The 13,808-nt window shown below is 47.7% G+C and overlaps 1 protein-coding gene across 1 annotated transcript in view; it reads left to right on the forward strand.

The window, feature by feature from the left end:
* Window positions 1-538: 538 nt before the first annotated feature.
* Window positions 539-13,808, forward strand: part of SLIT3 (slit guidance ligand 3) — a 585,386-nt gene continuing 572,116 nt past the window's right edge. Inside the window, exon 1 of the mRNA XM_045792074.2 lies at window positions 539-1,179. Coding sequence (XP_045648030.1) covers window positions 554-1,179 — 626 coding nt within the window. The 5' untranslated portion in view covers window positions 539-553. The remainder of the gene's footprint in view (window positions 1,180-13,808) is intronic.

The following is a 13,808-nucleotide window of genomic DNA, read 5'->3' on the forward strand; positions in this document are numbered from 1 at the left end:
GCAATAGGTCCTTTAGGAAGAAGTTGTGGATCTTTGCCAATATGAGCTAGGATCTTTGAGGATCTTTGTAGATGAGTGAAGGACACAGCTTCGATGGGCTGTGGTGTAAAGTGAGTGAATGTGAATGCTGTGGTTTGGGGTACCTAGAAGCTGTGCGGCCTCGGGCAAGTTACTTTACTTCTCTGAGCTTTGTTTCATCTATAAAATGGGGTACTCAGATGCCCCCTTTCGGGACGGTGTTGGAACCCAAGGAAGGAATAGGAGCAGAGTGCCTAGCTCAGTGCCAGAATAAAGAAAAAAATGCCACCAGCCTGATTAATCCTTGGCTCCTTAAGAGTGAATGGGTCTCAATTCTGGGGCCCTGCTGGCCGAGCCCCTTTCCTTTCCTCTCCCTCATCTCCTGCCTCCTCCCCTCCGGGCTCTCGGTCGCTCCAGCAAAGTTCCCAACTTAGTCGACATGACGTGCAGCGCAGCCAATGGGAGGCGGAGCTGGCGTTTTTGGGGGGGCGGTAGGGGTGGGCCCCGCGTCTCTGGTGTCTGCCCTGCTCAGTGAATGGAGAGAGCGAGCGCCGGCCAGCTCACCCGGCCGCCCCGTGCCCCAGCCGCCGCCGCGAGCTCAACCCCAAGTCGGACCTCCTCAGGCGCCCTGCCCCACTGCGCTCGCCTCCAGGTCTTCGACCCGGCCCACGCCCCGGGCCGCGGGCCAGTGGGCCCAGGAGGCTCTCGGTACCTGGGCACTCCGAGCGATGCGCAGCGGGGCAGCTCCAGCCCCGCGGATGGAGCTGCTGCTGCTACCGCCGCCGCCGCCCGGCGCGCCCCGCTCCGCCCGCGCCCCGTGCGCCTGAGCGCCGAGCTCGCTCCTCCTCCGCGCCAACTCCGCCGCCCGCTCCCCAGGCCGCTTGGGCTCCGCGCGCGCTTCCCTGGGCTCCACGCGTCTTGCCCCGCCGAGGCAGCCTACTCTGGGCGCGCGCCCCTGAACACCATGGCCCCCGGGCGGACAGGGGCCGGCGCCGCCGTGCGCGCCCGCCTGGCGCTGGCCTTGGCGCTGGCGAGCGTCCTGAGCGGGCCCCCAGCCGCCGCCTGCCCCACCAAGTGTACCTGCTCCGCCGCCAGCGTGGACTGCCACGGGCTGGGCCTCCGGGCGGTTCCCCGGGGCATACCCCGCAACGCCGAGCGCCTGTGAGTACCCCCGCCCCGCCCAACCCGGGCCACCCACCTGGGTCCATAGTGGGGCCCCCAGGCACCAGATCTTTCCTTTCCCCTTGGCCGCACTGGATGCAGTCTCTGCTGTCACCCTCTCCCGGGTCAGATCCTTCATTCCCTGAGTTGGGGTCTCTGGCGTTGGGCAGGTCTAGGGAGAGAGTTCTTGAAGCCCACTGCGATGGTCAAAGAGCGGTGCTTCTCCAGGGGTGAAGGCTCCAGACCCAGGGCCCGGTGACAGCTTCCAGCAGAACGCTGGCAGGAAGCTAGGGGAGGAAAGAACACTGCAGCCAGTGAGGTCTTAGGGTGAGGGCAAAGGGTCCGCGCACATTTAAGAGGGGGGCGAAGGAGAAAGCTGAAAGGTGATGGGGCGTAAGGGCACGGAGACTGGAGAGGGCCGAGACTGTGACCAGCTTGGAGATCAGAAAGGGCCACTTTCTGGCTGCCCTTGCGAGCGAAGTTGAGAGTGTGCGTGAAGGTCTAACTTCTGAGGAACCAAACGAATTCAGAGTGGGTGCTTGCAAAACCCGCCCTGCCTGGAGCGCAGCCTCGCAGATGCCAAGTTGCAGCCGGGGTGAATTTTTTATGGCTCGGTTATAAATGCCTCCCCAAACGGGCCGGAGAATGGAAATGCTGACAGCCTTTTAAATGAGACCGAGCGCTATAATCTTACAAACCGCACTCAGCCTCGGATCCTGGGTTTGGCAGCGAGAGGAGAGGCGTTTGGAGAGTGGGGTGGATTGACCCTCGTTTTAACCCCAATTGTGCAACCAAATATTTACTTTTCATATGTCAACGTTTTGGAAACATTTATCATTTTGATCCTCGGACCAAATTCAAAACTTGGACTCCGAGGGTGGGCTCTTCCCAGCCCGCAGTTGGGGAGTAAGGAAAGAGGGGAAAATGGTGGAGGGGGTTGGAACTGGCCTGGGAACGCAGCCCAGAAGTGGGTGAGGGCTTGCTCGAGTGTAATAGACTTCTCCTCCTCCTTGTCTTGCTTTCCCTCTGTCTCCCTTGCCCTCGCATCTTAGGGGTGGGTGCATTGGGTCTTCCATTCTGCCCTCTTGACTTGAGGCTGGAAGAGAGTGGCATGAGACTGAATTGTCCTACAGTGTGTTATTCCTGTTGATCACCTTCTGTCACCCCACTTCTTTTCCTCCAACTCTATGTGTCCCTGGGCAGAGACTCAGTAGAACTGCCTTCCTTTTTCCTGGAGCTTTCCTGTGGCTCAAAACAAATTTTTTTTTTCAAGTGCATTCATTATTCTGTGTGGCCGTGCAATTCTAGAGCCTTGGAGCTGAACCTTCATTAACATATGTAGAAAAGGAGGCTCAGACGTTTGAAAAGACTTGCCCAAGGTAATGCAGCAAGTTAATGGCAATAAAGGGGCCACAATCCAGGTGTCCACAGCTTATTTCAGACCTTGCGTTTTACAATACTAGTTCAAAATGTGTTGTAGTGGTATTTTTGGATATCTACCACTCTGCTAGCCATCTTTGGAACAAGGGTCAGTTTGGGCCAAGATCTGTAAATAGATGGTCCGGGGAGGGTTCTGGCTGGGCTTGGGTCTTAGAATAGGCTCCTCTTGCTGCTGCTTCAGGTGTACTCTGCCAACATTCAGCTTGCTATGACATTAGCACTCCTGCTTGGAGTCTTGAGACTACCTCTCCTCCATCCTCAAAATCATGGTACATGTTTGGGAAACCAAGGGGAGTGGGCCCTTCTCCTGTGGGCGTGTAGGAAGTCTTCAAAAGCTGCAGGCACAGCACTGCAGACAATATGCCACCCACCCACCTTCCCCAGGAGACCCAGGCAGGCAGCTTGGAGCTATTCATGTGCTCTACAACTGGAGAAACTTGGTGGAGACTGAGTGCTGGGCATTCCCATGGCACTCTGCTGCTGTCATGGTCATTCGCAGGCATTGGCAGAGTGGGAAGTACTTTGGAAAATCTGAATCTCATGTACCTTGGTTCCGGTCACTGGTGCCTCTTTGGCTGGGGTGTGTGGGGTGATGCATCTACCAAGACTGGCTCCTCATTCTGGTCTTCTTCCTCCCCTGGGAGAGGGGACAGCCTTTAGAAGCAAGCTTGGTCAGGAGTGTTTCAGGGGTGGGGAGCAGTCCACCAACAGTCCTTCACCACCTTTCATCCTCTGTCAGTTAACTCAGATGGAACATTTGAGTTCTGCAAACTCTTGGGGGGATATTTGGCATTTCTAAGCTATGGGAAGGATTTTTTAGGGAGGAATTTCTCATTCATTCCTTTCTTCATTCATTCAACAAACATTTCTTGAACCTCTACTGCATTCCAGTAACTGTATATAAAATCATTGCATATACAGAAGACAACCAGCAGTTCAACTTACAGAATGTAAGCAGAGGACAGAAGAAGGAAACTTCCTTTAGTGAGCCTTTGAAACTACCCAGGACTCGTTTCTTCACGGGACGGATGGTCTGTCAGCATTGGCATCACACGCTCGGGACCTTCCTAAAATGTAGTTCTCTGATCTCTAATGTTTATGTTGTGTTTTATAACAAAGGAGAAGCATTTTCTCCCTTTTCCATTCCTGCTACTTGACCTCCCAGAGAGGCTTTTCTGTGGGAGTGTGTGTGCACGCGTGTGTGTGTGTGTGTGTGTGTCTGTGATTATTCCTCTGGGGGTTTTTTACTTCTGAAGCCTCATCTGCTCATGCTACCCCTTAAGGAAAGTCTGCATGGGAATAATGTGGTCACCATTTGGACTTTGATTCAGGCCTGGAATGGGGCTTGTTATATTGTTCATAATTAAGCTGGTATCAGAGTTGGGGGTCTGTGTTCCAGCTTCTTCTCCATAATGTCAGCACATTACACAGAAAGAGAAACTCTCTGTTGTTTATAAACTACTGACAATTTTTTTCCCTCAATGAGGAGGTGACACCCACAAGAAAGCTAAATAAACGCAGGGGAGAATTCAGTGTAATTTATTATCCGTGCAGCAAAGATAGAGGACAAGAGGAGAGGAAGTGAATGGTGGTGCCTGAAACAAAACATTTACCATGGAGCACAGAGTAAACAGATGTCGCATTTACCCTTCTGAGTACAAAAGGAGCCCACAGATGTAATTCTTCTCCAACCACAATCTCAGCCTGGAAAAAGAGGAGACAGATGAAAACGAACTCTCACAAGGGGCCCCTTCTCCCCATGCTGCCTAAAGGCAGGCAGAGGCCTACTTCTCACCCGCGGCGAGGTGGTGGCCTGAACAGCGGAGTGGGGCAAGAGTGGACATCTTTGGTTTTTCGCTTGGCTCTGGAACATGCTGGAGACTGCTGTATTTAAATAAACATTTCCTGTTTGTGAAGGAAAACGGGCTAAAGGCTGAAACGTGAGAATGTGGTAACTTAATTTTCTCCATCACTCCAGATGATGGCAAGCTTTGCCGGTGGTTGGGTCCAATAAAAACCGACACCGTGTCACAGGCTTTCCCTCACTTGACCACAGAGGTCTCCAGGTCAAGTGGGAGACTTTCCAAGATGCTCCACAGCCAAGCCCTGCATCCTGGTACTCCTAGCCTCAGAGCCAGCCCAGCGGACTAGGGGCAGTTTGGTGAATCACGGGGCCTCTCTGAGCCACCCACAGTTATGTGACCTTTTAGAGAAGCACAGTGCTCTCCTGGTGAACCTATGGGTTGGACATGAGCAGTAAAGCGCACCTGCCTCCAGTATGCTGTGCAAGTGGCCAGATGGCTTTGCCTTTCTGGGCCTCCTTTTCCTGACAGTAGAATTCTAGTGTACTCCTAATGGTTTTCACCATATGGTCCTCCCCCCAGTGCGTGACACATAGTAGGTTTTCAACTGGTATGTGTTGACTGAGTAAGTCTCAAAAATACAAGTTTTTCTTTAGCTTTTACAAGTGAAAGTTGGGTGATTATGGTTTTGCATCTTTTACGTATGGCCAAGGGAGTCTTACTATTAACCTATTACGTGAGTTGTTAAGGGTTTCTAAAATTTGGCTTTCATGAACTAAAATTATTGCCTTACTAGAGTTACCAAGGACTCCTAATGAGTGATCCACTCTGGAGTCTGGTTGCCAGGCGTTGCTTAGCAACCTTGCAAAAACTCCTACTGTGCACATGCCCATGAAAAGAGCTAGAAATCCCCAACACTTCAACTGTCGGCCTTTCTAATCAGGAACTCATCAGCATCATCCTGCGCTCTCTGTGGTTTTTGATTGCTGCTCTTCTTGTATTAATTGATGTATTTGTAGGATCATTATTAAGTTTTGCTTTTGTGCATCATCTGGGTCTTGTATATTTCTGCATTTTTGCATTTTGATTGTTATTTTGTTTCTCTCCAGTTCTGTTTGTTGTCACTGAGTTCTTCCTCCCCTGGAAAGTGAGAATGGTAGATCTGAGAGCCATGGGATCTTTTGCATGGACTAAGTGGGCTGTGGCAAGGTTTCAGAACCACGTGCCTACTGGTTCAGGCTGCAGGCTCTGCAGACAGAGGGCTCTGGGTTGAATTCTGGCTCTGTTACAACTTTGCTGTTGCACCCTGGGCGAATTACTCCACTCCTCTGGGCTGTAGTCTATTTAATTCTTTTGTACCGTATTTCCACAGCTGTAATAGAGGGATGATAATCACACTGGCCCTGTGGGCATGCTGTGAATGTGGCACCGGACAAACCATGTAATGCACTCAGCACAGTGCCCAGCACTTTGATTCTTCAGCTACCATTTCTTACCTGTAAAGTGTGTGTCATAAGTGTTCCTCTTGGGGAGAAGCAAATAAAATAATGAACAGGAAGTGCTTAATACAGTACCTGGCACTTAGGCCTCCACCAACTATTAATAGAGGTGACCATGGCTGTTAACTTCTATTTCTTCATCAGGCCCCATCCAGCTGCAGAGTTTGAGGTGCCCACTCTAAATGTGCCCTATCAAGGCAAGCTCCTCGCCTGCACGTACGCTGTGCCCAGCACATTCATGCCTGATCCCCTCCCTCTCCTCTCCAGCTAAGCCCAGGTTGGCCTCCGTTCCATAAAAAGGGGATTACGGTTGAAGTGGTTTATATCTTTTCCATGGGCGTGCTGCTTTGTGGTATATTTAAATAAGGAATGCATTTTATTTATTTATTTTTGGGGGTTGAATTTTCACGGGGGAATTTTTGGCCCTGACTTTTTTTTTTTTTTTTCAATGCTCATTCCTTCTGTCTTTCCCTAAATACCTTTTACTGACTTCCCGTGTCTGCCTCTGTTACTGCTTTTACTTGAAACAGCTGTATTTACTAGTGTGCTCCACCCTCATTATGTAAGGTGGTCTTAACCCTTTTTAGAATTGCTGAAAAGGAAAAAACGAGGCATGGAGTCTTTTCCAGAGAGCTTTTCTGGACCATTACTAATTCCTGATAAGATAGATGCAAAGGGTACCCTGCTAGGGTGCATGGTGTTGAGTTTCAAGGCTCTCCATTATTTGTCATTCTCCAGCCTTAAATTTAAATCAACCTTGCCCAGGTGGGAAGCGCTCGTAATGGGAATCTTCTGCTTCTCTGTTCTGAAGACCCGGATTCTGTTTTGTGAGTACTGCTGTTGCTGGTCTGCCAAACGCTGTCCTCTCCTTCCCACTCACTGGGGTCTTTGTAGTTCTGTGGCCAGCACTATATTTGATATACCATTCCCTGGGAAACATTCATCAGGAGTATGTAATTAAAAGTCCTCAATAGTGAGTGGATAGGGAGGTGAGAAAAGTAACAACCTTTGGGTAAAGGCATAGACTTCAGAACCAGATGGGGTCACTCCTGGTCTTACCAGCTGGGTGACCTCAGTTTTCTCATTTGTAAAGTGGGAATAATAAAATTACGCCCTTCATAGGATGCTGTGAGTATAGAATTTACTCACATGGACTGCCCGGATCACAGTACATCCTCCATAAGTATTCTAGTACTGTTATCATCATAATTCTTACTGACTATAGCCCTCCTTCCAGAGCAAGCTCAAGACAAGGCCTGACTGAAACAATATAGATCTTTAGGGCTGAAAGGGTTCCTCTAGTTAGGTTTCCAACCATGTGCAGATTGGTCTTCCACCAACATAATTTTGGAGAGAGTGGCCATTCTCCTTTGCTGGATTATGTCTAGTGGGGAGGAACTCAGTTCTTCCTAAAGCAATTTATTCCATTTTAGAAAACAGTTTTAACAAGAAAATTTTCTTTGCCTGGGGGTTGAACTTATCTCCCCCTGACTGTTGTTACACAGAGCAAATATAATCCTTCTTCCAAATGGTAGGATTTCAAAAATGTTACTGCTGTCGTGTTTCTCACTACCCACTTATCTTAGTCTTCTTCTTTCTTCCATAAATTTTTATAATTGCCTCAGCTATTCTCTGTGTGTTAGACTCTGAGACAGACCCTCTTCCCATTCCTAGTTATCTTCCTCCAAATAGGTTCCAGTCTTCTTTGCTTGTCTTAGTTAGAATGAATCCTTCCACTCCCTTGCTATCTTGACTTCTATCAACATCCCAAGGCATTTTCACTTCAGACAGCCACACCCCTGGATTGGCTCATTTCCACCAGGCTGTTCATTGCATCCCCAGTGTCTCCCAGCCCTCCCTGCTGTTGATCCTATTTTCTCCATCCCAGATTTGTGCAGTTGACTTTTTGGACTCTAAGTGCAACACTTTGCATTATCCTAATTAAATTTTGGCAAATAGTTTAATTTCATCAGCTTTTCAGCAACATTTTCTATTTTGATTCTCTCACGTAGCGTGTTACCACTCCTCCCCCCACTTCCTCTGCGGGGTTCCTGAGCTTGCCCTATGGATCTTTATCCAGGTTGTCAATATAATCAGCAGAGTCCTTTCTGCTTGTTTAAAGCCTTTCTATGGCTGGGGTGTGGATTACATGAGTATATTGTCCTGTTCTTTCTGGCTGGGATGGATAGAAATGTTGAGGTCTTGTTGGCCTGTAGCATCTTCTTTCCCTGGGGTTCTGTCGTTCATATTTTCTCTGGAATGATTTCCTATTAATGCTTAATTCCTCTGTTTGTTGAATATTTTCTAAAGTCTTGGTTTCTCATTGCATTTTCCTTTGTGACTTGAGCTCCCTCCCTGTCCTATTAGGCTGGTGCCGGCGCCCCACCAGTATGGGATGGGACAGGTGTGATGTGTGTGCATGTGTATGTGCACGTTTTCTCCTGTGAAGTATTGCAGCCGGAGAAATCGGGCTCTTCTGTCAGCAGCAGAGCTCCGCCGAGAAGCCTCACTCTTGCAAAGCGGTTTCCTTTAACGTCTTGGGTGCCCATTGGCACAGAGCGCATTTGCTTGAGTAGTGCTGGGAATGAATGTGATGGAGAATGAGGCATAGAGGTGCACTGGCTCTCCCCAAATTTCTAAATAATGATAATGATAATGACAACAACAATCACTGCCACCACAACAGCTGCTGTTTATTAAGTCCCTCATTGTGCCTGGCACTGCTCTCACACTTTCTTTACACACTTTCTCTCATTTAATTTAATAATCATGCAAGGCAGGAACTCATCCTGTCCTCATTTTGCAGGTAAGGAAACTAAGAGAGGTGAAGTAACTTTCCCAGATTGGAGCAGTAGAGTCAGGGCTCATTCAGGCAGACTGGTCTCAGGTCTGTGCCCTCCCACCGATCATGTCATTCCTCAACAAGCCTTCAAAGTCAGCCCCCTTTCTTGTCTTCCAAACCCAATTCTCAAATGAGGAGGAGGGAAGAAGGAAAGAAATGAGTCCCAGTTGAACCAGTGAGCACCCGTTTGATGCAAGGCATGCCAAGAGGATGCCAGTGCTGCATTCTGGATCGTTGGTGGTAGAGTCATCATGTCCAGTTTGGGGAAGTAGGCGGCATTCAGATTGGAGCTTGAAGGATGAATAGGTTCCCATAGGGAATAACGGAAATGTGGTAGAGATTCGCAGAAGTTCGTGGTTACATTGAACAAAAGAGAGCCTGAGCCCAATTTAAAATGAATAGAAACTGTACTTAAAGAAGTTTCATCTAACAAGGGTGTTTAGAGAAGAATCCATTAGGTCAAGTCTAAGGAAAAGTTTCACCATGGTTATGTGGCTGATGCTTTTATTTTGGATTTGAGGAGACAGACCCTCTAAGAAGAATTCTGACAAGACTCCTTGACCAGTATTTTCCCCTATAAGCGTTTGCTTAAATTTTTGCAGGGATTGTCTTCCTTTCCAGTTAGATGTACCACTTGACTTCTCTCAGCCATGATCTCTGGGCTCCCCCACCCTGAGATCGGGTCCTGGTACAACAGGACACGTATAAGATGCATCCCGGCTGGAGTAAATATGACTTCACTTTTCACAGACTTATCACTGCTTGTGTGGGCTTAGACTCCTCTTGTCCAAAACACCAGTCTGGGTTCTCGACCCCTGATTCATTCTGCACTTTGGCAGTAGTGTGGATTGTGGTTCCTGAAATTCAGCCAGCACATTTAACCACCCACCTTGACTCCCTCTTGAGTTTTTCGGCCTCTCTAGTTCCTGTAGTTCCTGTCTGCTACCTGGTATACCCATTCCTTGCTCCCCTGCACTCTAAAATTAGTGTATGCCCTGTCTCAGGCTGGTCTACAGGGTGTGGAGTCCACAGTCCTCTTCTAATCTGAGGTATGTGGGCTTAACCATGAACCTGTGTATTGTGTGCATCTCTCCTTGAACTTGAGCTGCTCCTGGCCCCTGTCTTGACCCTTCCAGCTTGGCTTCTTGCCTTCTCACCCTTCCCTACCCTCCATGTAGCTCTCCATAGCCTCACCACTGAATTCAGACATTCACCACCTAAGCCTTGGGTCGTGGAATTGGATTTCAGGAGGTTCTTTGTGGCCTGGACCTTCAGTGGAGACTGGAGATTCCCAGCTTGAGGTTGTGTCCTGGAAACAACCTCAGACTTCCTTTTCATGGCCACCTGAAGCCTTTTATGATGCCCCGGGTGAAGTGTAGAGATGCTCAGGGCTGGACTCTGTGAATGATAAATTACTTACACCGTGCTGCCGAGTTCCCTGCAACCCAAACAGAGAACAGAGCAGATTTTTCTGCGATTGAAAAGCTCAGCAATGATGATTTCACTGAAGAGATGTCCTTTTCAGAAATGTGGTGCAGAAGTTTCTGGCCTATCTAGGCACTTTGCTGATATTCTTTCTTCTCCTCCCCATCTCTGCCCAGCTCTAGAATGTAGGTAGATAAGTGTTTTATATATGGGGTTTCTTTTATTTTTCTTTTTTAAAATTTAAATTAAATTAGCCAACATATAGCACATCATTAGGTTTTATATGTAGTGTTTCATAATTCATCAGTTGTGTATAACACCCAGTGCTCCTGGGTGATGGGCATTAAGGAGGATATGCAATATATATGGGGTTTCTAACTGATATTAATGAGAAACCAATGGAGAGTACAATTTGATGTAACCTTAAATGAGTAAAAAGACCAAGTCCAAATCCTGGTTTCCATCACCACCACCCCCTTTTTCTTTTAACTGTGGGACCTTGTACAAGTATCTTTCTGAGTCTCAGTTTTCTCATCTGTAACCTTTAGAATGGTAGGACTAACCCTTCTCCCGTGCAGCTGATGCAAGGTTTATATGAGATCAGATGTCTGTAGATGCCTCCTAAATTTAGTGCTCTGTGAATACCTTAATGAGTCCACCCACGGTATCTGATTTTAACCACTAAATCCTGTATCTGAAAGATGATCAGCGTGCATTTTCAGAAGAAACTCAATGAGTTCAAAGTCACCCATGAGTTCAGACTCTTGCTAGGCTTTCCTTTTCACTTCTTAGGTGCATCTTTTACAAATGCAAATAAAGCGTCTCACCAGCCAAGTCAGCAACCCAACCAGGGGGAGTTTAGAGGACTTTTTGCCTGAGTAATTAAGAAATGGCAGTTTCCAAGAAAGTAGAACCACATAAGGAGCTGTTTGAAGAATGGAGATATTTAAAGGAGCTATTTATTGAGTGCCTACTGTGTGCCAGGACAAGGATGAATAAAGCAAGCAAAATGTCCTCATAACTAGAATAGCTCAAAATAATATGGAATGCAGTCTGGGCTGTTGTTTCCCACCAAATGACTGAGAAGGCAAAGGCCACCATGCTAGGTTCAGAGAGCATGGGATGGCAGGGGGAGATGATAGAACAATAAGGGAGGCGACACCAAGCCCTCAGGAACCGCTGATGAAAGCGAGTCCCACTCATCCCTTTTAGTGGATACAAATATGCAGAAAAACTCACACGTCATAAAAAAAGTAGTACAAGTAGAATTAAAAAAACTCATGGGGAAAATATTAATCTGAGAACAATTGTATCCGAGAAAGCATTCAAGTATGCCTCTGCAGCTAGCTGGCAAACAGCACAAGTTCTGCATTTTATTAGAGCCCTAACTCTGTGTAGAACACTGACCTTATTTGAGAAGCATTTCATAAACACTGACACACAGCTCAGCAGCATTTGAGGCCATGAAGAGATACAGGGCCTCCTCTGGCCAGCCAGCTTCCCCTCCTGGGCACTTGCGGCTGTAACTAGACCACTGGACACTGTATCCCCATGGTGTTAATTCCTTTTCTTCTCTCTTAGGTTTAAGAAGCAGGTAGGGATTTTCCCAGGGGAAAATGAAACAGAGGGCTTTGTACTGAAATGTGCTTTTTGTGCAGGTTTACCTGGGAGTGGGGTGGGCTATGTGCAAGACTAAGTTTTGAGGGGAAGTGTCCGAGAACTTTGATTTGGCCCAGTTTCTTGTTGGAGATCCCATCTTGTGCCTGGGACCTGGTGATGTGTATGTGTATAGGAGGGTGGTTCTCAGGCAGCATTTTCACCTGGACCTTTGGAATGAAGACCTGTGGCTTGCAGTAGCCCTAAGAAATGTGTGCACCACATCTCCTCCTACTAGAAGCTGGCAGTTTTCTTTCCATCTGCTGCCAGCTGAAAAGTCCTGAATTTCTGCCATGGAACTCGGTTCTGTCCCTCCCTCCTCTCATTTCCTTCCCTAACCAAGAGATTTTTAAGCTTTTGAGGTATCTCTGGAGATCATCTGGTCTACCCCTTCCCCGCTGATCCAACCCACCTGCACAGATAAATGTCTTAGAGAAGTCATAGGAGGTGACTTCAGCTTTGTGGTGGGAGCTGCCCTCCTGAGAAGTTTGCCTTCTCTCATTTCAGCCTTGCTCACAGCATTGGTCCTGAATAAAGATCTCTCCACCTTAGGAAGCCTCTGCCAATTTGGGAAGCTAGGGAGACAGAAGAGGGACCAAATCTAGTAAGAAAAAACGAAACAAAACAAACAAACCCCCCCCCCCAAAAAACAAAAACAAAAACAAAACAAAACAAAAAGGAATAATGTGGAGCCAGAGGGGAGGGGCACAAAATGGGTGACTTGGGATAGCAGGTTATATCCTTAAGACCCTAAGCACCAAGGTAGCTTGTTAGAGTCTAGAAACGGAAGAGCTTGGATAGGAAAACTGCAAGGGAAGGAGCGCTGGGAACCAGGCCTGGAGCAGGAATCCAAAATGGGAAGGCCAATTACTTCATGGGAGTTTTTAATGAGTCTAGTGCCCCCCCTCCTAATTACTTCATACCACAAGATGGTAACCAATCTGCTCTGTTTACTCTGTTTAGGCGTACATTTTAATACTTTCTGAAACATTTCCCATAAGCTTCCTCCTGCCATGTGCCCTCCTTGTATGTTCTAGAAATTTTGCAAAGACCTAAATCTCCTCTGCGTTCTTTCCTGACTGGAGCTGCATGCTGATTCAAGCCATATTCAGCCAGGAAGCTCTCTTCCCGTCTTTAAAACAAGAAACATCTCCTTCTGAGAAGACTGCACTACAGTTTTCTTTGTCTGTGTTGCTAACGAACAAAGAGGCCCCATTGCAAAACAGCATTTCACGAGCAGAGCGGGGCTGATAGCACCTCTTGCCAAATGTGACTGTGTGTAGTTGTGTGTGGGGGAAAACAGCTTTGTCAAGAGGAGAGCCGAGGGAGGCAGCTCTGGGGAATTTTTAGCAACTGCAGCATGGTGTAGTGGAAAGAATGCTTGCATGGGAATTTGGAGACCTGGCTGTACCTCTGACACACCGTGTGACCTCGGACAAGTCACTTGACCTCTCTGGGCCTCAGTTTCCTCATCTTTAAAGGGGATGAAGGGAATAGGCTGGATGATCTCCAAGGATCCTTTCAGCCCTATACATCCTCACTTCTGGGGGCTGGGATTTGAGTTTTAGACCTGAGCCAACATCCAACCAACCCAAGGGACTTTCTACAGGCAATAGAATGGCCAGGACAGCTGCTTCAGGGAGTGGCTGGTCCTTGATTAAGGCTCAAATAATTAGCTCAGCTCCACAGTTAGCCTTCTGAAATTAAGAAAGAAAAAGATGTTTAGTTTCAAAAATAGCAGTTGGTGTTTCTTAAAACTGATTGGCTTTGGGCTTTGTAGACTTGATGCACAGACATAATTTCCCTTCCTCTATAGCAAAGGGGTGTAAAGTTATCGATAATGGAGTTGGTGTGACCTGGGCTCAAATGCCATAGCTAGCTAGGTAATCTTGGGCATGTTCTTTAATAGTTAGCTGTTTCATGGGAAACAGAGGACAGTGCCTAACCTTAAATAGCCACTCAAAA

Source organism: Ursus americanus, chromosome 15, assembly GCF_024610735.1.
Source record: "Ursus americanus isolate L20-20 chromosome 15, mUrsAme1.1.p, whole genome shotgun sequence".
Taxonomy (NCBI): Eukaryota; Metazoa; Chordata; class Mammalia; order Carnivora; family Ursidae; genus Ursus; species Ursus americanus.